Source organism: Carya illinoinensis, chromosome 7 (assembly GCF_018687715.1).
Source record: "Carya illinoinensis cultivar Pawnee chromosome 7, C.illinoinensisPawnee_v1, whole genome shotgun sequence".
NCBI classification, from domain to species: domain Eukaryota; kingdom Viridiplantae; phylum Streptophyta; class Magnoliopsida; order Fagales; family Juglandaceae; genus Carya; species Carya illinoinensis.
In genome coordinates, this window is record NC_056758.1 from 31,059,901 (window position 1) to 31,085,674 (window position 25,774).

The window sequence follows — 25,774 nt, forward strand, 5'->3', positions numbered from 1 at the left end:
CAAGTTGTACTTTATTGAAGAGAGGGAATGACGATGATAGAGGTTACGCTTAATTTAATTTTGGATCTATAGAGCAAGCCAAAGACCAATACTTCTGCTTTGGAGGCTAGAAATGGGAAGGACATACAAGAAATACCATGGGAGAGGCTTAATTTTACAGAGATAAGTACCACAAGACGTGATTAAAGCTAAGGGTGCTACCCGCACCATACGGTATGGGGTAGAGCTCTTCCCGCCCCCCACTCATGCATGGAGCAGATGGGGAATTCCTTCCCCGTCCTCTACCCTCGGTGTGCAAGGGCGGGGTGCCCCATCCCACATAACAGGGTGCGAATTGGGGGGGCAATCTGTCCGCCCCCCTCACCCCTACTTGGCCTTAGGTCCAGAAGTAATTTCTTTTTTGCCTATAAATCATTGAAATGGGCCTAAAATGGTTCACGAACTTTTCTTTTAGACCCAAAAAAGCTTCTAAGCTATTTTCAACCTATAAAATTATAAGTAAAAAGAAAAAAAATTAAAAACCAGATTAAAAAAAAAAAGTTACATGAATAAAAATTGATTTTATCGCTAATAATTACTAGTCAATCACTCTACTAAAAAAAAAGTTACATTAGTAAAAGTTACTAGTTTAATACCTAATATACTAATAATAATAACTAAACTATTACAAAATTGAAAGGCTAAACAATTACAAAATTACAAACATAAAAGTGTCCAATGAACATTGTATCAATATTACAAATCTTTGAATAAAAAATATGAACAAATTATTCAAATTTTGAATATTCTAAAGAGAGAGCTGTTAGTTGTGGCTTGTCTTTGATTGTGACACTTGGGGCTGTCTGGGCTTGAGCACATATGCATATTGCAGTAGAGCTAGACGTCGTTTCATGTGTTGTTACAAGAATTAATACTAAAATTAATACCGATAAAATCGAAATGAATATAAATAAATCAAAATAATAAAATAAAAACAATTATCAGGTGGTCCAAATCTAGACTGATTACTACCTTCCTCTTCATCAGTCTCCTTAAAATCTAAAACATCTGGAACATGAATATCCTTTCCTATCGTCTAACTCTGTGTACATATCAATGACTCCACAGTTATAGGAGACAATAAACTACGGAAAAGATCTAATATGCGACCTCCGGTATTAAAGGCTGACTCTGAGGCAACAGTGCTAATAGGGATGATCAAAATACAGTAGGCAATCTTATAAAGGATGAGATATTTCTTTGCTGCATTTTTCCACCATCCTAATATATTGAAATTATCATCATTATCTTAGACCATATTCGCTGACAAATAGTTGTCTAACTTCGAAACCACCTCCGTAGATTGATGGACTAGTATGGGATTCTGTGCAAGGGTCTTAGTCCACGACATTCTACTCTTATTTGTAGGAGGCCCAGTTACAGTGTCTGTAAAAGGCATTGGGGTAGATGTATGTGTCATGGATGCAAAACCACCCTTAATTGCATTAAACTCATCATACAATTTAACCAGGGTATCTCTGGCCAATTCATCAATAAGATCAGTCCATGCCTGATCGTGAGCAAGTTTCAAACCATATAACATGCCTGAAACTTTCAGATAAGGATCAAGAATAATAGTTACATATAACAAAATATTCATTTTACTCAAATCTCTCTAATACTTATCATATTTTAGCATCATGGTCACTGACATGCCCCTTATCCTTTCATTGAAACCCTTATGCATATCTTCTAATTCTTCTTTCACCCTACATATTTATTGACAAAACCCACATGATGTAAGGTACAAATAACTAGATATATTCAATGCGATATCGTAAAAAAGTCATAGAAAATCAACAAAAGTAGAAACTATCACTCAATCATCATCATTAGACTTTCTTAATCCCCCGTGCTCATCAAAGTATTTGACATATTGGATGTTTTCATCACTCAATAATTGAAAGGCTGCCTTATATTCTTGAGTCGCCTCCAACATCAAGAAGGTTGGGTTCTATCTGGTAGGAACATCAGTACAAAAACTATTCTTCGATGTTATACCTGCAGCCTTTGCAGCAACTTTGAATTCATAACTCGTGCAAATTTCACAGTCATTCTAACTCGTGCAACCAAGTGATCGACATCTTTTAACCTCTCAGTCACAATTAAATTCAAAATATGTGCAGCACATCTAACATGCAAATATTAACCACCCAATAATGTCTTATTTGCCTCTTTAAGATAATTTTTTAGACATCTCAAGGCAACATCATTAGACGACGCATTATCAACTGAAACAGTCAAAACATGTGCTAACCTTCACTCCTTTATTGCGGCCTCCAAGGCCTTCCCAATCGCGTTACCCTTATAATCAATTATTTGACAAAATATAATAATCTTTTTGTGAAGAACCCAATCAAAATTAAAAAAATGCACAGTTAACGACATGTAATTCATATTTCGGATAGAAGTCAAAGTATCGGTAATAAGGCAAAATACCAAACCCACTAATTGGCCCCTCAAAACATCTTTATCTTTTTTGTACATCTTTTTAATAATATTTGCCACAGTGTGGCGGAAATGAAACGTAAATCTCGATTCCAATTTTTGAACAAATTCTTTTAATCATTTACCCTTCACAAACTGAAAAGGCAGCTCGTACATGACAATCATACGAGCTAACTTTCTTTTACACTCATCGGGATTATACTTCGTATTCCCCTTCAATGTTGGACCCCCGACCTCACTACTCCCATCCGCCATTTATCTTAATCTAATATCCAGTCAAGATTGACCATTCTATACTAAGGATTTTAATATTGGACTCTTATTGCATTTTCTTCTAATTGGACCTTCAGCTGAGATATAACATGTTTCCTATAGTGACATTCATATATATTTTTTCACAGTGATTACATTTAGTTTGTGGGTTGTTGGGGTCACCACATTCTAATTTGGTAAAATGAGACCAAATTATGAACACAAGTTTCTTGTCCTATATGGGCTTGGGGCAGGGCAATGTGTACTCCCTGTAGGGGTAGGAGTAGGGTTAGGTTCTGGGATAGGGGTATTGGCTGGGGCAGGAGACCTATCATTGAAATTCGGATCCATTTGAGAAGACATTCCTGATTCCACAACACAATAAAAAATTTTCAAAGTGCAATCCAATACAACACATAAAAAAATAATAATAAAAAATAAAAAGGCATAGTGCAATCAAACACAAGACATAAAAAAATGTAATAATACACCAAACAATAAACAAGGCAAAGTGCAATTATTGAAACCAATTAAAAAAATTTTACAATATTATTAAGCAACATTTTCTTAATCATTAAATAAATAAAAAAACTAAAAAAAAATAATTGTGATCGTAAGTATTATGAATTAAAATGGTAAAATTAAAAATGCATAAATATTTGTTTATTTAAATCGTGCAATTTTTTTAATTTATTTAAATATCAGAATCATTGATTTAAGCATGAAAAACTCAACATAATTGTGCTAATATAAACTTCCAATAAATGGGCTAACACATTAAACTGTAGGATAAAAAAAAGGAAGGTAATGTCATGAGAATTGGACATTTAAAATATAACAAAATTATATTTTTGTACAAATTTTAGTGTCATGAGACTTGGACATTTTCAATATAATTTAAGGTTTTTAATCACTAAATAAAATTAGGGTTTGGGATTGGAACCCTAAATACAATGTAGAGTTTCAGATTGAAAGCCCTAAATTGATTTAGGGTTTCTGAAACAATAAAAACTACAAAAAAAAAAAAAAATTCATAAAATCAATCACAATCACAGATATAATACTATGAATATATATGCACAATCCACGAATCCATAGCACACAAATTTTCATCCTCCATCTTTAATTCAACCCAACATTCCTCAAATCTCCGATCAAAACTATAAAAAAAAAAAACAATGGAGAAACTAAAATTGGGTTGCGGAGTGACTTACCTTTGCGACGACAAGAGTGAAACTACGAAATTTGGATATTGTGCGTCAGAGAGAGAGAGAGAGAGAGAGAGAGAGAGAGAGAGAGAGAGAGAGAGGAGTCTGAGAGTGAGAAGCCTGAAGGAATCAAACCAGAAAGGGGAAGGGGGCGCCGGGGAGGGGAAGAGAATTAAACACTTAATGAAATAGCGTCATTTTGTCATGATAAAACGGTGCCGTTTCATTAAGTAACTTAATTCAGCCCATGCCTTATTGAAACGGAGTTGTTTTGTCATCTACAAAACGGTCTCGTTTCATCTCTAAAATGTATATATATATATATAATATACCCAGTGGGGTGGGGGAAAAATGGAGCAGGGGCAAAGCCCCTCCGCCCCCCACCTTCATTAGGGGACTCCCATACGGGCGAGGGCCCCCGTCTTCTGCCTTTTCGGTACGAATACCTCACCTCGCATATGTGGGGGCGGGGTGAATGGGGCAGTGCAGTGGGGTGCGGGGCCCTACTGTCCACCCCTAATTAAAACAATACAAGAACTATGAGAACCTCTCTCTCTCTCTCGGGAAGAGTTTGACAAGGTAGTTTTACGGTGTGTCATTTTTCTTCGTTGGTTTTAGCCCTTTCTTGTCATTTAATGGGTTTCTGAACGAAAATAAAGGGGGAAGATGAAGGAGGGGAATGGACACACAAAACATGTGAAACCAAAACTCACCGCATCGCTATATACGTTGACAAAAAAAAAGCCTTTCGTGCATAATCCTTGCACAAACTCTCCTGCATCCATCATTTTCCTTTTTTTGTTTTTTTAATTATAATAGATTGTACCATAAGTGGCGTGTTAACTCTCTAATTTATATGCAGCAAAACTCATACATAATAATATTATTCGTTTTGAATAAATCATGCTATATTCTATATTTATCTAATTTTGTACTATATTAATAAGCATTATTAATAAAATTTCATGCTAAATATTATTAAAATAACATATCATTAATGACTTTGTGCAACATATGAAAACTCTTAAAATCGAATAAATGATATTTATTTTTCATGAGTTAAAGTCATCTTCTAATCTTACACTTGAATGTAGCTGTTAATAGTTCAATACAAAGTAAAATGGAAGCAAAAAGATTTGCTATCAGGACTGTATAACTATTGTGTAATTATTTAAAAATAATAATAAAATATAAATTAATTTTTTAATAATAATTTTTTTTTTCAAACGACTATATAGTATTTATACACTTGAAGCGTATAAAATTACTTAAAAACAAATGATCCAACAGCATGAGAGGTCCTGAAGAAGAGCAATAGTAATTAAAAGGAGATATGAATGGTGGTGCGTAACAGCTGTCCATGGAATCTCCTTTAAGCATGATGCCATCAATTCCAAGAACTTTAGCTTCTATGATTGCAAAAACAACTGTTTTTTTCTTTTGCCAACTGATGAATGGATAATTAGGATTAGAATAAAAAACTACTATACCGCCTAATATTGATAGCTTCATTCTACCGTTCTATAATTTTTTTATTTAATAATTAAAAAAATAATTTTAAATGTATTAATAAATTTTTTTATTTTTTAAAAAAATTTAAAAGTGAACTAACAGTGATTTCTTAGGCTACGTTTAGAATACAATTTTACTTTAATCTCTGTTAAACTAATCATTGATTGGATCTATTTCTTTTTTAACTATTTATAAAAAGTTAAATAATTCTCAATCTATTTCATATATTTAAATACACATCTTAATATATCTATATTCAAATACATTTTAATAAAATCTATAAAATATTACTATTCACAAATTAATTTAAATTATCTCAGCATTCAAACTCAATCTTAATATAAATAATCGGTTATATTCAAAATTATAATTAATAAGTTTTGTTAGGAGGAATGTTAATAACAGAATTAGTTACAAAGTAAAGCTAAGGAGAAAGAGACATTCGATATCAAACATTGTTCTATGAAAAAGAAAGCCAATTATTTCACATTTTCAGTGCAACCAATACATGCATAATAAACTGGGGGTTAATGATATTACAATTATAATTCTTCAATTCATTTCACAATCAACTAATAAAAATAAGTATTTCATTATAAATAAGAGAAATATTTTATCCACAATAAAATTTTATAAAAATAGACTCACATACTTATGTATAAGATTGTAAAATAAATTTTATTTTTTATAAGAGATTTTTTATTGTGTAAGATTAAAGTGATAATCATTAAAGATTAATAAAATAAATATAAAATCTCTTTATATATATAATATTTTTTTTAAATGATCTTCAATTTTATAAAACTATCATCTATAAGGTTCGGTTTGGCTGTTTAGATTTTTCATCTCAAACATAAAATTTTTATCTCATCATTATAATTTTCTCAAATTTCTATATAAAATATAATAAACAATTTAACTTTTTCTTAACTTTTTTAAATTCTAATATAATAATAATATTAAAATATAATATTTTAATATTTAATCTTAAAACTCAAAATTTTTATTTGAGAAATCTCATTGGCCAAGCAGAACCTTAATATAAAATTATAAAATAATAATGAAAAAGGTGATAAGTTGTTCCATGGCCACAGCTATTACTAACAAAATAGACTTAAAAAAAAATTGAACACCAGCCAAAGACAGCGAGTCTCTCTCTCACCCGCTACCGCTCTCTCCATTACCAACAACCGCAACCGATCCTCCACTCTCTCAATCTCTCTTATATATGGCTACCCGATGGCTCTGTGTCTAAGAAAACCCTCCAAACCCTCGACCTTGCTCAGCCACTGCCGACACTTTAAGCCCCATTCCACCGTAGTACCCAATCTCAATGGCCCTTTCACCACCCAGCTACTCGCTCTCGATCAGGGACGACGACAAGAACGGCGTCGCGGAGAGCAAGTGTGGCTTCCTAGTGGTAGCTCTATGCCCTTGTCTCGTATGCTTCATTCTCCTCCTCATCGTACTCTCTATCGTTCTCCTTATCAAGTTCCATTTATTTTGCCACACTCCGCTTCACTCTATCATCTACAAGAAAAATTGTTAATTCCCAGCTGTAGGATTTTCAATCCTGGAATTGAATCATTTCCCATTATTAGTTTACGAAGAATAATGCTAGATTGGAAGCATAGGAGGTTTTGTAATGTCACCAAAGAAAATGTGCTGAAAACAAACACTAGGGTCATCAATGTTAGACTTCCAGAGTTGCCCGTTGGTAGTTTACCAGGAAAGGCGTTGGCTTTTAGCTTTAGGGGGTTCACTAGTGTGATAGGCAACGGTACAGATTCTGATGCTGATTATGAGAGTGGGGTAGGTGACTATGTTGATGATGACTGTACCAACGGCGATGGGGTCAAGTCAACTGCGGACCCGAATGAGGTTGATAGAGTATGCAAGGTGATCGACGAATTGTTTTCGTTGGATAGAAATATGGAGGTGGTTCTAGATGAATGTGGGATTCATTTGTCGCACGATTTGGTTGTAGGTGTGTTGGAACGCTTCAAACATGCTCGAAAACCAGCCTTTCGGTTTTTCTGTTGGGCAGGGAAGAAGCCTGGGTTTACCCATGACTTGAGGACTTATAATGCGATGATGAATATATTAGGGAAGACGAGGCAGTTCGAGACCATGGTTTCAATGCTTGAAGAGATGGGTGAGAAAGGCCTGCTGACGATGGAAACTTTTATGATTGCAATTAAAGCTTTTGCTGCTGCAAAGGAAGGGAGGAAAGCTGTTGGGATTTTTGAGCTAATGAAGAAGTATAAAGTTAAAGTGGGTGTTGATACGATTAATAGCTTGCTTGATACTCTTGGGAGGGCAAAGCTTGGTAAAGAAGCGCATGCGCTTTTTGAGAGGTTAAAAGATAGATTTGTGCATAATTTGCAAACTTATACAGTATTGCTTAATGGTTGGTGCCGAGTAAGGAATTTGCTGGAAGCAGGGAGAGTGTGGAATGAGATGATTGAAAAGGGATTTAAGCCTGATATAGTTGCACATAATATTATGCTTGAAGGGTTGTTGAAGTGTAAGAAGAGGTCCGACGCCATCAAGTTGTTTGAAGTCATGAGGGCCAAGGGTCCACCACCCAACGTTAGGAGCTATACAATTTTGATTCGGGATTTATGCAAGCAAACCAAGATGAAAGAAGCGGTTGAATATTTTGATGAGATGATTGGATCTGGATGCCAGCCTGATGCTGCGGTTTACACGTGTTTGATCACTGGCTTTGGGAACCGGAAGAATATGGACGCTGTATTTGGATTGCTGAAGGAGATGAAAGAAAAGGATTGCCTTCCCGATGGGCGCACCCACAATGCCTTGATTAAATTGATGACAAGTCGACGAATGCCAGATGATGCGGTGAGGATATATAAGAACATGATTCAGGGTGGCATTGAACCATCAATCCACACTTATAACATGATAATGAAATCCTACTTCCAAACAAGAAACTATGAAATGGGTTGTGCAGTTTGGGATGAGATGATCCGGAAGGGGTGTTGCCCCGATGATAATTCCTATACAGTTTTCATTGGAGGGCTCATACGTCAAGGAAGATCTGGAGAGGCTTGCAAATATTTAGAGGAAATGATAGAGAAAGGAATGAAAGCACCTCAGCTTGATTTTGACAAGTTTGGAGCTGATTTCTCTAGAGCTGGGAAATCAGGCATACTCGAGGAGTTGGCTCGGAAGATGGAGCTTTCTGGTAAGTTTGAAGTCTCCAATGTTATTGCGAGGTGGGCTGAGATGATGAAGAAAAGGGTCAAGAGAAAAGAACTTGATGAGCAGTACACCTGAGTTACTTTCCGAGGCCAATGATACTGTGATACTCTGCCCAAGATTCCCCCCCAAGTGCCTAGTGTTTGGTACAATTTTAGTTTGTTATTTGGGACAGGGCTTGCTTGAGCTGTGTTGTGTATTTGTTTAGTTATTACGTTTTGTATTTTCAACTGTTTTTGTTTACTTGGTTCAGTTTGTAAATGACTTCTTTAATGTTGGGAATTACAAGTCATGATTTCAGCTTCCTATTAACTACTACAAAGGAAAGACTTGCTACTTTACTAATTATAATAAAAAAACCATAAAAAAGAAGGAAATAAAAGACATTTAACTTCAATAAGGACCAGGGTTTACCTGTAGGGTGGGTCCGAAGGCCATGTCTTGAAGAGGTTCTCCAACATTAAAAAAAAAAAAAAAAAAAAAAAAGAGAAAGAAAGAGAGAAGATCCAGAATACTTGCTTAAAAAACATTTAGGCAATAATTTGCACATTAATACAGTATCTTTTTGTATCACCAGAGTCGATTCTTAGCCTACTTGGCTATCTTCCATTAAAAAATTGGGGAGAAAACCAAAATACTCAACCTACTGGTTCAGTTTGTAAATGACTTCTTTAATGTTGGGAATTACAAGTCATGATTTCACCTTCCTATTAACTACTACGAAGGAAAGACATGCTACTTTACTAATTACAATAATAATAATAAAAAAAAACCCTTAAAAAAGAAGGAAATAAAAGACATTTAACTTCAATAAAAACCGAGATTTACTCTGTAGAGATGGGTGTGAAGGGCTATGTCTTGAAGTGGTTCTTTGACATTAAAAAAAATAAAAAAATAAAAAAATGAAAAGAAAGGAGAAGATCCAAAAGACTTGCTTAAAAACATTTAGGCAATAATTTGCACATTAATGCATTATCTTTTTGTATCACCAAAGTTCGATTCTTACCCTACTTGGCTATCTTCCATTAACAAATTGGGGAGAGAACCAAAATACTCAACCTACTGTCTTTTTAAACTATTAATTCAAAAAATATAAAAACACCCTTTTAACTTAGAAAATTATTATTTTTGATAGTTTGAACTTTGAGGAGATGATTATCAAAATTGATAGTTATCCAATTGAGAGGTAGTTTAAAGGGTATTTAAATATTTTGTCCAAAAAATAAAAATCACTTTATAATGTGCTAGGAAATACCTGGGAAAAACTCATAGCTGTTACTTCAGTCACAACTGTGGGAAAAACTACCGTGTGATCTAGTAAATGTAAATTGTAATCGTTTAGTTGATGGAGCACTAAGGCATCTAATAGCATTCACATCTCATTTTCTATAATTTAATTAAAAAGTATATTTTTTTAATTTTTTTTAAAATTTTATTCATCTTTTAAAAACTCCGTACATCGCATTTTTTATCATTTCTCTATTATATTAAAATAATATTTCTCTATTTTATTTTTATTAGTTTTTTCTCTCAATTCCATTTACAAACTTAATTATCCAATAATTTTTCTTATGTTTTGAACTATTACTCTAATGAATATTTTAAACAAAAATTTAAATTATTTTTGTGGATATGATAATATTTTTAAAATTATTTTTTTATATTTTCGTAATTAATTAAATTATTTTAAAAATTATTATTTAAAACTATAACAAATATAAATATGAGAGAACTGAGAAAGTATAGATGATTTGAAGAATAATTTATTTTATGTATTAGAATAAAATATTAATAAAAAATAGTTTAGGCAATGAAAAATGATTCCTTATATTTGGAAAACTATTGTTTATTTTCTAAACCTTTTCACTAAAATAGAGATTCGGATGTAAGGGGTATTTTGATCAAAATCGTACAATACACCTTAAATTATAAGAAAAGTGGTGCTTTGCGATATCGAATGTGAATGCTCTAAACGACACTTATTACGTAATTTTATAAATGGTAGTGAAAATATTATGAAGTTAAAAAAATTATTTGAACATAATTTTTGTTTTAAAATTTTAAAAATTTTTATTGATTTTTGTATTCTGTTTGGAAGTTTAAGAAAATTATTTTGAGTTTTGTGTTTAAATAATGATTAGATAATAATTAAATGAAAATTTTGATTTAAAATTATAATATATTTTATATTTAAATGATATTCGAGAATGAAATTATGAAAAGTTTTTAGAATAGTTGAGAATGTCTAAGTTTCCAAACATCCTCTAAATCTAAAGTTTTCCAATATTAAAATTAAATACCTATACTTGACATGGACGATGCTAGCCGACTATGGGGACCAGAGTGATACTCTCGCATTGTACCAATAGGTGCAATTGCAATTTGCATTTCTCATTTTCTTTTTCTTTCTTTCTCTTTTTTTTTTTTTATTAAATATTTTTATATAAATTTACTAAAAATTTTCCATTATCGATGTCCTAATATTTTCCATTTGACCTCAATAGTCTCTTGATATGCATTTGCAGTAGAGTTGTAAGACTATCGGTCCAAAATGAAAAAATTGACACAATTGATAGTCTTATTGGTTGATCTCCATGTGTATTTTTTTAGACCAGATCAAAACTGACCTAATGTGTATATATATATTTAAATATTATATATATATAATATATTATTTTATATAATAGTTGTATAAATTAATTATATAATTTTCATTCAAGAGATTACTATTAACCATACGTACAATGAAATTATTTAATATTTATTAATCATATATAAAATATTTAATAGATAATTTACTATTAATTTTATTAATTTTTTTGTTAGTTTTTCTGTCCAAAAAAGAAAAAAATATCCATGAACCAAATCAGACCAATAGCTCCAAAAATGATAAACCAAAATTTTTAATCTATAACTCCCGAACCAAATCGATTACACTCCAATTATATCCTTAATTTGAAATGGCGAAGGGAGTGAAGAGAGGTTTATGCTTATTTTTTAATTTTATTTATTTATTTTTTTGTCTTTAACTATATTTATAAATTTCTTAAAGTAAAACTACCCATCATTTATTTTACTATCATCCTCTCATTATTACATAATATGGCTTAAATGATTGAAAATTATTTATTATATTTCACTTGTGAATATATCATTTAATGTTACGTCAACAGATGTTGAGAAGATGGTAATAAAAATGATGAATACAAAACTACAAAATACATATCGCATGACTCAAACCAGCTAATTTGTAAATAGATGTAATTTTTGTTGCCCAGATGATTAACACAAGAGGGGGAGTGAATTGAGTTGTATTAAAAAAATAACAATTATAAATCAAATATATCTTTTATATATAAAAAGTATGTATGAAACGGAAAATCTTGTTTTAACGGTTTTTCTTGTTTTTCCGTTAAAATTAACATCGTTTGTTTTAACGGTTTGACACATAAAATGAAGACATAAATGTTGAGAGAGATAACATTCAATGTTGTTATATGATTTATTAATCTCAATAATTATAATACTTAATAGTTTATATAATAATAAGTAATTAAAGATTAGTTATTATATTTTTCTCTTTCTCCTTAACATATACACGTATATTAGGTGCATAAGACGTGAATCCCTAAGTATAATATACGTGTATTATACGTTTCATTAACTCAGATTATTGAGTATTCCAAATTTAAAAATCTCATATAATATATAATACAAGTGTGTTTAATCAAAGTGTTTTTTTTCCCCATGGTAGTAGGACGTAGCTTCCGCTAAGTCATATTCCATATGTGGGCTTGCTATGATAGGCACGTGACAAAAGCCGTGATTCTTGAGCTAATCAAGAAAGAGTAAATTCGGCCAACAATTTCAAAATATATTTTATGATTTATATATATGCTATATATAGAAAATATTATACTACAAATTTTATAAAAATATTATGTTTTAACTTTATGTTGTCCCTGATCGACTCAACCAACAGCAAAATAAGAATTTCAATGTTGTCTGTATTGATTGTCTACAGGATGACATAAATTGATGAATTATAATACAAACATCAAACGATACATATTTTGAACTACCGTTTGTGTTAGACTTTTATTAAATTTTTCGTATACATCTTTGCTAAAATTATAGATGTTATAAACATGTATTGGATTATATGATACTTTGAACTAATTTTTTTATTTTCTCCAATATGCTTTAAATTATTAAGTGACATCAATAATTTTTATAAAATATATATTATTTTTTACAAATAATCATTTCATAAAATTAGACAAACGTGCTTTGCACGTTACTCCCACCTAGTAATATAAAATATAAACAAAATATGAAATAGTAATAAATATAAAGAGTAAGGGTAGAAGAGAAGCAAACTCAGTATGTTAACGAGGTTCGGCCCCACTGCCTACGTCCTCGCCTCAAGCTACCCCTTGAGAATTCTCAAATTCACCATTCAAACTCATTCAGGTGGAGATAGAAACCTATTACACCTTTGAACAACACCGCTACAAAGGATCCATGTAGAACACCCTCTACATTTACAATCATCTTACACGTGGTGATTCAACTATTCCCCGTGTAGAACACTTTCTACACGCACAAGGGTTATACACACCCTTTTTCTGATACAAGAGCTAATAGTGGATAGGTTATCAGAAAACACTCCTCAATGAGTGAAATAAGAACAATACAGCGCAAACTATATCTCTCAAAATGAACAAGGATTAAAGTTCAATGCTTAGAGAAGAGAGAATGAAAGCTTTGAATGAATGTTGTATGCACTGGATGTTGTGAATGTGAAGCTCTCAAATGATCTATTTATAGGCATATGAGACTTCATATTCAAATTTAAAAAGATTCACATGTTAAAGACAACATCATTCACTTTTTCAAAAAAATCAAACCTAATCTTTTAATTTTGGCATATGACAAAAGGAGCACACTTTTCTTTTTCAAACAAATCAAACCTAATATTTTACTTTTTGCATATGACAAAAGGAACACACTTTCTTTTTCAAAAAATTCAAACCTAATCTTTTACTTTTTGCATATGACAAAAGGAGCATACTTTACTTTTCAAATATTTCAAACAAAATCATCTACCTTTTGTATAAGTCTAAAAAAGTATCAATCACTTTTGAAAATATTCAAATAAAACATACACATGTGAAAGATGACAATCAATCATCTTTAATATTTTCAAAGTTCAACCCTTTAATCAAGACATGCACATGTAAAAGATGACAATCAATCATCTTTTAAAATTTTCAAATTTAATTTTCAAAAATATTCATGTACATGTGGAAAATGTATTTTAATTCTTTATGATAAAATATTAATTTTGAGTATTAATCCTAATTTCGAATTTTGAAGAGATTTACAACATTACTCTATAACTTTAATGTGAACTTGTTCCCTTCTTGCTCATGCTTGTTTCCTTAATGTGCTTGACTCCATTGTGTAGACAACTTGAGCTTGAGACTTCTTTATTCTTTGAATTCATTTGTTATCATCAAAATTCATGTGTAAATATATAATTACATAAAACTTGAAATCTTGGGTTCAACAATTTTGAACTACTTTTAGCATTTGAATTATTTTATTATAAAACTGGTCTATAGAGTACACTCTACACATAATAATTTAAATGGTAAAATTTAATTTGTAAAATTCAAAATTTTAAATTTTAAATTATGTCATATAAGCACGGTTATCCACACCGATTTATAAATAGAAGTTTTCTTAGCATTTATTTCCCATATTTTTAGCTACTCGATCAATTTTGGCTATTAAAGACTTCCCTATTAGAAACATTACCACGCAATACTAAAGAATCAATTTCATTAAGATTTGATTGAAGAGTCTGGACTTGTTATGGAGAGAGATTTTGATCTCTTGGCATGCTTTTATTGAATCAATGCACTTTAAATATATATAATGCATAATCTTCTTTCTATATATATACTTTCTCAATGCAGTTAAGGTATGGCCATTAGCTTTTGCTGATCAGTACTGGATCGAAGTCCTGCATATAAATGAAGCAACTTCATTCATTTATAGGATTACGACCTTTGTCCTTTTTCTTTCTTCTGGTAATCCTTCAGCTTTCAATGAATCAATGAATATACTTGTCTTGAGACTGACATGCATTATTTTCTTATATATTGATCATCATGTGTTAGGATTTATAAACCCTCATTCCTCAAATATGCAGGCATTTGTGATGCTCCTACTTCCCATTCCACTGATCCCATGTTGGTATGAAATTGAGAACAAAGCAAAGTTTCTACTTCCAATGAATTCATCTGCAACTAGTTTAGCAAGAATTTTAGGTTCCTCCATCAATGGAACTGCACTATCATTCTCTGAGATTGAGACCAAGGTTTGTATCTACACACACACACACATGCTTCTCTCGTGAACATCCTGATTAAATTATTGGATTAATCATAGTAAGAAACAGCTAAGGATTTTATGTTTAATTTACATGCAGGTGGCTCCTGTATTGTTTCAAGAGTTGTCTACAATTCCATACTTATCTCAAATTTCTTATTTTCGATTAGACGGACTATTTTTCTCATACTATACCGACGGCAATCAAACTCTTGTCATGTACTCCAACTCCTCATTCTTCTCTGCTCCAAATGGAAGAGAAAACTACATCTGGCATATGCAGGATGTGGACATTGAGACAGGAAAATTGTATGGAAAAGCCATTGAATCCCTTCCCTGGACTATTGCAAATGCAAGTTGGTTTCAAGAAGCCTTGAATAGTAAACATGGATCTTCCTCGTTGGAAACTGGATGGAACAATGCTCAAGACCTTCTATTCCTTAACTCAGCAAGACTTAATGGAGGAGTTATCTCTCTCGGGTTTCCAGTTAAAACATTAACTACCATTTTTACTGATGCAGATTATCATGGCGGGAACTTGTATTTGGCTACCCAAGATGGGAAAATGCTAGTAGAAGGGCTCCCAAAGACGCATACGCTTCTTGCTGCTAACGTTTCCTGCACCATGAAAGATGGTATGTCGAGAGCTTCTACTTTGACTCTTCAAGAAACAGAATACACCTTTTATTGTTTGCCACTTGATATAGTGGGAGTGAAATCGGTACGTTTTAAGTTCATCCCAATATCTTGCATATATGAATTATCTTTATTAGTATCTATATATATTCAAATAATTCTTCCATGTGTAGACCATTTATTTTTGAGAATTACTACAGGTACAAAGAGATTACATAGAAGTAAAACTATAAACTAACGTGGCTTCACGTGATCTGTTAGATCTACTTTACACTAAAGTAACTTTACAATTTGACGTACTGTATCAAGCCGCATCAGTTTGTAGATTTACTTTTTTGTAATCCTTTTATGACTAAAGTATTTCTCATCTAGCATATATGGGTGTTAAATATGATCATCAGAGCATTTCGCCATGTATGTACACCAATTCTTTGCCTAGCAAATACAAAAGAGCACACTTTTCTCTCTTGGCCTGTCAAGGAAGTGGGGAGTCTGCATTCATCTTTGACCTGTTCGAACAGAAATGTTTCATAGCTTTCTCAAGCCTAAAACTACCAGAGAGAGAGAGAGAGAGATATGCACAGAAGTGAGGTCCATGATCATCAACTTAGCAAGCATGAGTTCTCCACGCTTGAAGTATATGGATTTGGTGGTTGCAAAATCTAGATTAGTTTATGTTCTACCATTGGAAAGAAAACATGTGATATAGCCCATGTACACCATGTACACAGCAACAAGAAGGATTGCAACAAAAAATAAAAAGAAATACTTTAGTAACAAAGGGATTACACAAAAGTAAATGTACAAGCTGACGTGGCTTGATACGGTATATTAGATTGTAAAGTTATGTAAAGTAGATCTAACGGATCACGTGAAATCATGTTAGTTTGTAGGTTTACTTTTGTATAATCTCTTTGTGTCTGTAGCAGTTCTCACGATAGATTTGTGTCCTTCAGTTTGTAGCCAACTGTCCATATTACTGATCTAAACTTCAATCATACAATTACTTCTATGTACAATCGGTACATAGATTAGTTGGGTCAAACAGTTCATACATAGATTTATTTTTCACTTTTATACTTTTTTCCAGGTATATGTGTTGGCTGTCCCGCAAAATGGATTAGTCAGCCTTGTCCACAAGAACAAGAAAGTGGCGTTGTTGCTCCTTATGGTTGTGATTGCTACAATGATTGGTTCCTTCTTGAGTTTTGTGTTTATAATCGTTAGAGCTGCCAGACGAGAGATGCATTTGTGTGCTGCGCTCATTAAACAAATGGAAGCAACTCAGCAAGCAGAGAGGAAAAGTATGAACAAGAGTCTTGCCTTTGCTAGTGCCAGTCATGATGTTCGTGCTTCACTAGCTGGCCTTACTGGTTTGATAGAGATATGCTATGTTGAAGTTATCCCTGGTTCCGAATTGGCTACAAACTCAAGACAAATGGATACCTGTGCAAAGGACCTACTAGGTAAGTTTGATGAATAATTATTTTTTTTCATCATATCTTATCAAGAAATTGTTCATGCAAGTATTTAGCATTCTCTTTTACAACTAATATATATATGTATGCCTATACTTGTTTAGATCTACTGAATTCTATTCTCGATACAAGCAAAATCGAAGCAGGCAAGATGCTGCTTGAAGAAGAGGAATTTGATTTGGCCCGACTTCTTGAGGATGCAGTCGATTTGTATCATCCTGTTGGTATGAGAAAAGGAGTAGATGTAGTGTTGGATCCTTATGATGGTTCAATCCTCAAATTTTCCCAAGTAAAAGGGGATAGGGGAAAACTTAAGCAGATATTATGTAATCTACTAAGCAATGCAGTTAAATTTACTTCAGAGGGGCATGTAACTGTTCGAGCTTGGGTTAGGAAAACCAGTTTGCAGAATACGATGATTGCTTCTAAAAGAACTGCCTGCCGTGCTTGTTTTACAAGAACAGTCAAGCATATAATGATTTTGAAGCCATGGATGCAGCCCTAAAAGATCCAAATGTTATGGACTTTGTATTTGAGGTGGATGATACAGGTAAAGGTATTCCAAAAGAGAAGCAAAAATCAGTCTTTGAAAACTATGTTCAACTCAATGAAACAGCTATATTGGACAAGGAGGCACTGGCTTAGGACTCGGCATTGTTCAGTCTCTGGTACGTGAACCAACTCTGGCACAATCTGTCAAAATCCTTTTGTCCTTGCTTATGCAGAGTTCCAAATGATGAAACTCCAGTGGGTTAAGGTATCTAAATTGCCATTTGATAATTTATATATTAAACACTGAATTCACTGGCACTAATAGGATGGAGCTATCTGTATCTTATACCAAGTGTTTTTTTTTCCCCTTTTAGAGCTATTATCCTTTGCTTGGATGGTGCATTTGGAGTGTAAGCTTGATTATATTCATATAATTATGAATAAAACCTTAGCTAAAGTGGCTTGATTAATTATCTTAATTTTTAGTGGTGGTCTTTCTTCATTCTATCGCTCAAGTGATTCCATTATGAATTTATGGTTTTAAATTTTGTGCAAGGTACGTCTGATGCATGGAGATATAGGAATTGTGGACAAGGAGATCGGAGAGAAGGGAACTTGCTTTAGATTCAATGTTCTACTCACTATATGTGAAATCGTCTCTTGCAATAATGTAGAAGCAGAACAGCTTGAAATGGGAGTTGGCACACATCTACTGGGGCTTAGCAGTCCGACCCCTAGCCCTGAGATGACTATTAGAACTCCTAGTCCTGGATTGTGTGCTCGGACTGCTAGTCCAAAGTTGACAACTCACTCCCCTAGCCCCAAGCAGAAGGCATCCCATGTTGTTCTCTTGATTCGAGATAATGAGCGTCGGAGGATGTTACACAGATTCATGGAGAACTTGGGCATAAAAGTATCAGTTGTTAAGCAATGGCAACATCTTCCTTCTACTCTCGAAATGATCACACATAAGCAAAACCATTCGCATCACAACTCTTCGGTAAAATCATATTTTTATTCTCCAAATGAATACTTAAGCAGGTCTGCTACTAGTAACTCCATCACTGTAGAAAAGGATGTGCCTTTGCGTCCCATGGATGGATCGGACTACATACTATCAGTCTTCAGAAGAACTACTCCTAGATGTGCATCAAGTTTTATACTAGTTGTGATCGATGCCTGTGCCGGACCATTCCAGGAACTGTGTAGGAGTGTGACCGAGTTCAGAAGAGGACTAAACAGTACTTATTGCAGGGTTGTTTGGTTGGAGAAACCAATGATGCGGATCATCAATTGCAAAGGTATTGCCGAGACCATGATGGAGCCAAATGATACTATCATATCTAAACCATTTCATGGTTCTCGTTTGTATGAAGTGGTAAGACTTCTACCTGAGTTTGGGGGTACACTGCTAGGGAATATGGGAAAAATGAAGAGAGAGTCTGTCGCAAGTTGGGAAAATGCCTAGAGATCCCAGTTCATCTCGAGAGTGGAGTTACCAGACCATGGTAGCAGCAGTGAGATTCCTAGGAAAAAAAATCTTCTCACCCATTGAAAATCTAACTCATTCCAAGCCCAAATCAAGAAGTCCTCTGAATCATGGACACCCACCACAAGAGCAAGAAAGTAAGGAGTTGTTCTTGAGTGGGAAGAAAGTCTTAGTTGCAGACGACCATGCACTGCTACGCAAGTTGACTGTCTCCCATCTTTTACGGCTTGGAGCAACGGTTGAGCTCTCAGAAAATGGGCAGGAAGCTCTAGAGCTGGTTTGCAAAGGTCTAAGCGATCAAAGGAAATGTGGAACTTCTAAGATTCTTCCATATGATTATATATTAATGGACTGTGAGGTAAATGGGCTATGATAAGACAATCGAGGCTGGAATGGATGTTCATTTTGTTAAGGAAACGGCACAGCAGTGCTTATCATCTCAGCATAGCAGTGCTTATCACCTTAAGTTGAAGTGTCCTAGTGTAACTCAATTAGTGAAGTAGTTATCTACAGCAGCAGTACTTAGATCTTATCAAAGTTAGTTTCTATCGTAGATAAACATTATCTGTAACAATATGGGCTTATTCAAAAGGTTGTTAGCAAAGCTTATCAAGTGTAAACCATACGTATGTTGTAACACTATTTATACTCAATGGAAATACAAGGAATGTATTCCGCCAATTTTTAATCTTTCTTTCATGGTACCAGAGCAAACCAAGGTTAACACCACTCATATTTCAATGGCAGAATCCAGCCAAGCTGCTGCAATTTCCACTCCCTCTTTTTCACTTCCTAATACTGCTCATCTTGCTCCTACCAAGCTTGATGACAGTAACTATCTCGTCTGGATATGCCAATTTATGCCTATTCTTCGATCCAATGGGCTTATGGGCATTGTTGATGGGTCTGAACCTCCTCCTCCCAAGTATCTTCTCAAAGATGAGAAGATCTCTAGCCAGGATATGCTGAATCCTGATTATTTACTCTGGGAGAAGAAAGACCAGTGCATACTTAGCTGGTTTATTGCTACCTTATCTGAAAAGGTAGTTCCTACTGTGTATGGACTTGATACTTCACGTCAAGTTTGGAATGCATTAGCAAACAGATATGCATCTCCTTCACGATCTCGGGTGAATCACCTCAGGAGACAATTGCAGAATATGAAGCAGGGATCCAAAAATTGCACTGAATTTATTCAAGCTTCCAAAACTCTTGCTGATCAGCTTGCATTGGTAGGAAAACCAGTGGAAGATGAAGATTTAATTTCCTACATTATAGGAGGTTTACATCCTCAATACAACCCTTTCATTACTTCTTATTCCTTTGCTGCCAAAGATAATTGTATGACTCTTGAAGAATTCCAATCAGAGTTGCTCAGCTATGAGCAAATGCTTGAGCATCAAAATACTCCTGAAAGCACATCTTTTGCTTTGTACTCAAGCAAAGGTAGTCCTAAGCCAAGGTTTGGTTCAAATTTTTCTCACAAATTCTCATCAGGAGCAAAGAACTCAACTCCAAAGAAACATTATTCTGGAAGTTCTCAACAAGGTAAACCTTCTCATGTTCGTTTTTCTGGTAATACTAATCGAACTCCTTGTCAAATATGTGGAAAGAACAATCATCAAGCACTAGACTGCTTCCATCGTATGGACTTTGCCTTCCAAGGCAGACATCCACCCAAGGAACTTGCAGCCATGGTTTCTCAATCGAATTTCTTGCATGAAGATAATGAGGAATGGCTTGCTGATAGTGGAGCCAACAACCATGTCACAGCAAACTTGGAAAATCTGACCATTCAGCAGCCATATCAGGGCAAAGAAGCAGTTGCTGTGGGAAATGGTAGTGGACTCTCAATCTCTCACATTGGCTCATCCTCTTTTGTAACCAAAAATACCACTGTTAAACTCAAAAATATACTCCATTGTCCTGCTGTTTCAACCAATTTACTTTCTATCAATCGTTTCTGTAGAGACAATCATTGTTGGTTTGAGCTAACTGATAAAAATTTTGTTGTGAAGGACAAAATCACAGGGAAGATTCTGCTACAGGGGCCTAGTGAGGATGGACTCTATCCTGTGAAGCTGAAACAATTAGACATCAAAAAGACAAGATCACCTATGGCTATGACTGGAATCAAGACCACTACTTCCATTTGGCACAATCGATTGGGTCACCCTCATCATTCTATGCTACAGCATGTAATCAAAAACCAGCATCTTCCAGTGTCTAAACTTGAGTCTAGTCAGTCCATTTGTGTTTCATGTCAGCTAGGAAAGAATAAACAGCTTCCTTTTAAGTCTTCAAGTCATGTAACTACTGCTCCTTTAGAGATTGTCCATAGTGACATTTGGACTTCTCCTATTTTATCAATAAATGGCAGTAAATATTATGCAATAATAGTGGATGATTTCACTCGTTATTCTTGGCTTATTCCTCTCAAACACAAATCAGAGTTCTTCTCTAACTTTGTTCAGTTTAAGTGCATAATTGAGAATCAACTCTCCACCAAAATCAAACAGTTTCAAAGTGATGGAGGTGGAGAATACACTTCTCAATTGTTTACCAAATACCTTGCTGATAATGGGATTCACCATAGAATCACTTGCCCTCATACATCCCAACAAAATGGGGTGGCTGAGCGCAAGCACCGACATATTCTTGAAACAGGCCTTGCATTGTTAGCTCAATCACATTTACCTTCCAAATACTGGCTTGATGCATTCCAAACTGCTGTCTTTCTAATCAACAGGTTGCCCACACCTGTCCTTCAACATGATACTCCACACACCAAACTCTATCATCAAGAACCTGACTATACCTTCTTAAGAGTCTTTGGATGTGCCTGTTACCCTCTCTTGAGACCATACACAAAACACAAACTTCAATTTCGTAGTAAGCAGTGTATTTTTATAGGGTACAGTCCAAACCAAAAGGGTTATAAGTGTCTTGATTTATCCAACAGTCGTATTTATGTATCAAGACATGTGGTGTTTGATGAAGAATTGTTTCCTGCACAGGATGGATTCCACTCCACAGACTCTACAGCAGAATCTTTCCCACAAAAAGGTATTCTTCTAGACTCCTCTCAGTTTGTTTCTAACTCTATGCCTACTCAGTCATATCATTCTATAGACCATTCTCACTCCAATCTTGCCACTACTCCTCAAAATAGCTCTGCTGATTCGTCTATCCCTATACCAGAAAACTTGAGTCCTACTCTTGAGACAAATACAATTGATACTGCTCCTCTTATTCCAGAGACAGGCCCTGCAATTCCCATTCCATCCTCTACCTCACATATGGTTACCAGATCCATGGCTGGGACCTTCAAGCCTAAGTCCTTCCCAGACTTCCAATTATATCATTCAGCCAAGTCCACCAAGCATCCTCTTAAAGCACTAGTTATCACCTCACTTCCTCGAGAGCCTACTACTTTTTCTCAAGCAATTGTAGATCCAAATTGGTTGACTGCTATGGAATGTGAGTACCAAGCCTTGCTTGATAATGGTACTTGGTCACTATGTCCCAGGCCATCTAACAGAAATGTTATTCGAAACAAATGGGTCTATAAGCTAAAACAGAAACCAGATGGATCTATTGAGAGGTACAAGGCAAGATTAGTGGCAAAGGGGTTTGAGCAGAGAGATGGTATTGATTTTTCTGAGACATTCAGTCCTGTTATTAAGCCAGCAACCATACGTCTATTGCTCAGTCTTGCAGTTACATTTCAGTGGCCTATTAAGCAGTTAGATGTGTCTAATGCATTTCTGCATGGCCATCTAACTGAGGAGGTATATATGGAGCAGCCTATGGGTTTTACTAGTCCTCAACATCCAACCTATGTGTGTAAACTTCAAAAGGCACTTTATGGTTTAAAGCAGGCCCCACGGGCTTGGTTTCATCGACTCACTCAAGCCTTGCTTAATCTGGGATTCACTGGTTCATTAGTTGATACTTCATTATTCTATCTTCATCAATCTTCTATGCACATTTTTGTGTTGATTTATGTAGATGATATTATTATAACTGGCACACACTTGTCTAGTTTAAATACACTCATTTGTAATTTACAAACTGAGTTCAAACTGAAGGATCTTGGAGACCTTTCCTACTTTTTGGGAATACAGGTTTGTAGGGATAACACAGGGCTTCATCTCAGTCAAGCTAAGTATATAATTGATCTTTTAGATCGTGTTGACATGGTTGGTGCCAAACCATACTCAGCACCTTGTGTATCAGGGAGCAAATTGTCTAAATTTGATGGAGACCCTTTACCAGACCCAACTCTCTATAGACATATAGTCGGAGCATTACAATATTGTACTCTCACTAGGCCTGATATTTCTTATTCAGTGAATCAGCTATGTCAATTTCTAGCTTCTCCTACTACAACTCATTTCAAGGCAGCAAAAAGAGTACTACGATATTTGAAAGGGACTCCAGATTATGGCTTATACTTTACAGCAGGCCCTATACAGCTTCAAGCCTACTATGACTCTGATTGGGCAGGTGATCCTATTGATCGTAGATCTACCAGTGGCTATGGAGTATTTCTTGGTCCTAACTTAATCTCCTGGCAGGCTAAGAAGCAACCTGTTGTATCTAGATCTAGCACAGAAGCAGAATATAGATCCATGGCAATAGTTACTGTAGAATTATATTGGCTAAGGATGTTATTCAAGGAACTTGAGGTTCCTCTGCTGTCACCTCCCTGCATCTGGTGTGATAATATTGGTGCACTTGCCTTAGCTTCAAATCCAATCTTCCATGCAAGAACCAAGCACATTGAAGTGGACTATCATTTTATTAGAGAGAAGATTTTACACAAGGACATTGTTACTGAACATATTCCTACAGCTGAGCAATGTGCAGATATATTTACAAAGGGGCTTTCATCTTCACGGTTCTTATTTCTTCGAGACAAACTCATGGTCATAGCTCCTCCCATGAGTTTGAGAGGGGCTGTTAAGGAAACGGCACAACAGTGCTTATCATCTCAGCATAGCAGTGCTTATCACCTTAAGTTGAAGTGTCCTAGTGTAACTCAATTAGTGAAGTAGTTATCTACAGCAGCAGTACTTAGATCTTATCAAAGTTAGTTTCTATCGTAGATAAACATTATCTGTAACAATATGGGCTTATTCAAAAGGTTGTTAGCAAAGCTTATCAAGTGTAAACCATACGTATGTTGTAACACTATTTATACTCAATGGAAATACAAGGAATGTATTCCGCCAATTTTTAATCTTTCTTTCACATTTAAGTAAACCCCTGAAAAGGGAACATCTGTTGGAGGCCATTAGATACATCGATAAGAAATGGAATTGTGTTTGAGCATATCTTACTTCTTTTCTGTTCTCTCGAGATAATATCAATGGTGGCTATTCATGGTAGTTTGGACATTAAACATACATATACACAAATCTTTCTGCCTTGTGTGTTAGATGCAGATGTTAAAGATATTGCTTGACAATCTGCTGTCCTGTATAGTTTTATCTGTTCGCCAAGGATTTCGAAGTGGGCCAGTCACTAAAGAGTCTGAAAAACAAAAACTTCAGTAATGCTGTTGCTGTATAGTTCAATCAGCAGAAAAATTGTGCTTGAACACTGAACAGGACCTGCTGATCAATGATCAATGCTTGTATCTTACTTGGGTACTTCAAACTGGGTTGCACATAAAGATCCGGGTCACCTCGAAACATGAGAGATAATTAGGAAAGTTAAATGCATTGAAGAATTAGCAAAAAATGTTAGCAGGATTAGTTGCTGCAGAATTTGCAAGAACTTGGGTTGTAAACCAAAGCCCATCTTAAAACTTAAACGTTATGATCAGAACTTTTGGTTTTGTACCATAAATCAAGAAAAAATGAAAAGAATTGTAGCTGATAATTAAAAACCATCGGATTACATGGTCTTCTCCGTGTATAATTTAGACAGGCTTTTACTTTCACAGCCTGTTGTACAATATTTAGAGTTTCCAGCCTGGGATGTGATCAAAGTTGCCGAACAACTTCACTCCAAAGTATTTCATTTTATCCCATTTTATTTTATTGTTAAAATTGTTTCAAATTTTTACATAAAATATAATAAATAATTTAATTTTTTCAAATCTCAAAATAATAATTATATTAAAAATAATATTCCAATAATATTTTATTCAATTTTCAATTTTAAACTAAAATCATCTCATCTCATCTCATTATTCAAACAACCTCCTCTTAAATTATTTTTTATTTTAAATTAACACATTTCAACTGATTAAATACATAGTTACTTAAAATATACTAAATCTGTGATAAAATCAAGAATAAAAACATCATTTCTCAAAAACATTAATAATTTTCTGCTTAAACACACATTCGTTAGATTTCATTGTTTCAATGGAGCTCACGTATTCGATCCAATAGAGCTCCGATTACCAAAAATGAAAAATGGACCAAAGTACAGCCGTCCGATTTAACTACGGGGTGGGATTGCCTGCATTTGGTCAACTCAATCATCAGGGTTATTGAGTAAACGACAACGTATGCAATTGAAATGGGTTTTTCACTTACAAAAGGGAACCTAGCACCAGGAAACGACTGTTTCGCTCTAAATCC

The 25,774-nt window shown here is 34.3% G+C and overlaps 2 protein-coding genes across 2 annotated transcripts; both read left to right on the forward strand.

The window, feature by feature from the left end:
- Window positions 1–6,566: 6,566 nt before the first annotated feature.
- Window positions 6,567–8,989, forward strand: LOC122316772 (pentatricopeptide repeat-containing protein At3g62470, mitochondrial-like). Its single transcript, XM_043133547.1, has one exon. The coding sequence runs from the start codon at window positions 6,699–6,701 to the stop codon at window positions 8,757–8,759; it is 2,061 nt and encodes a 686-aa protein (XP_042989481.1). The 5' UTR covers window positions 6,567–6,698; the 3' UTR covers window positions 8,760–8,989.
- A 5,906-nt stretch (window positions 8,990–14,895) lies between these two features.
- LOC122316320 (histidine kinase CKI1-like) lies at window positions 14,896–19,548 on the forward strand. Its single transcript, XM_043132851.1, is given in 9 exon segments — window positions 14,896–15,069; window positions 15,181–15,801; window positions 16,807–17,182; window positions 17,299–17,645; window positions 17,648–17,812; window positions 17,815–17,862; window positions 18,243–18,383; window positions 18,486–19,130; window positions 19,189–19,548. Coding segments are annotated over 9 exon segments (2,877 nt in total).
- Window positions 19,549–25,774: the final 6,226 nt, after the last annotated feature.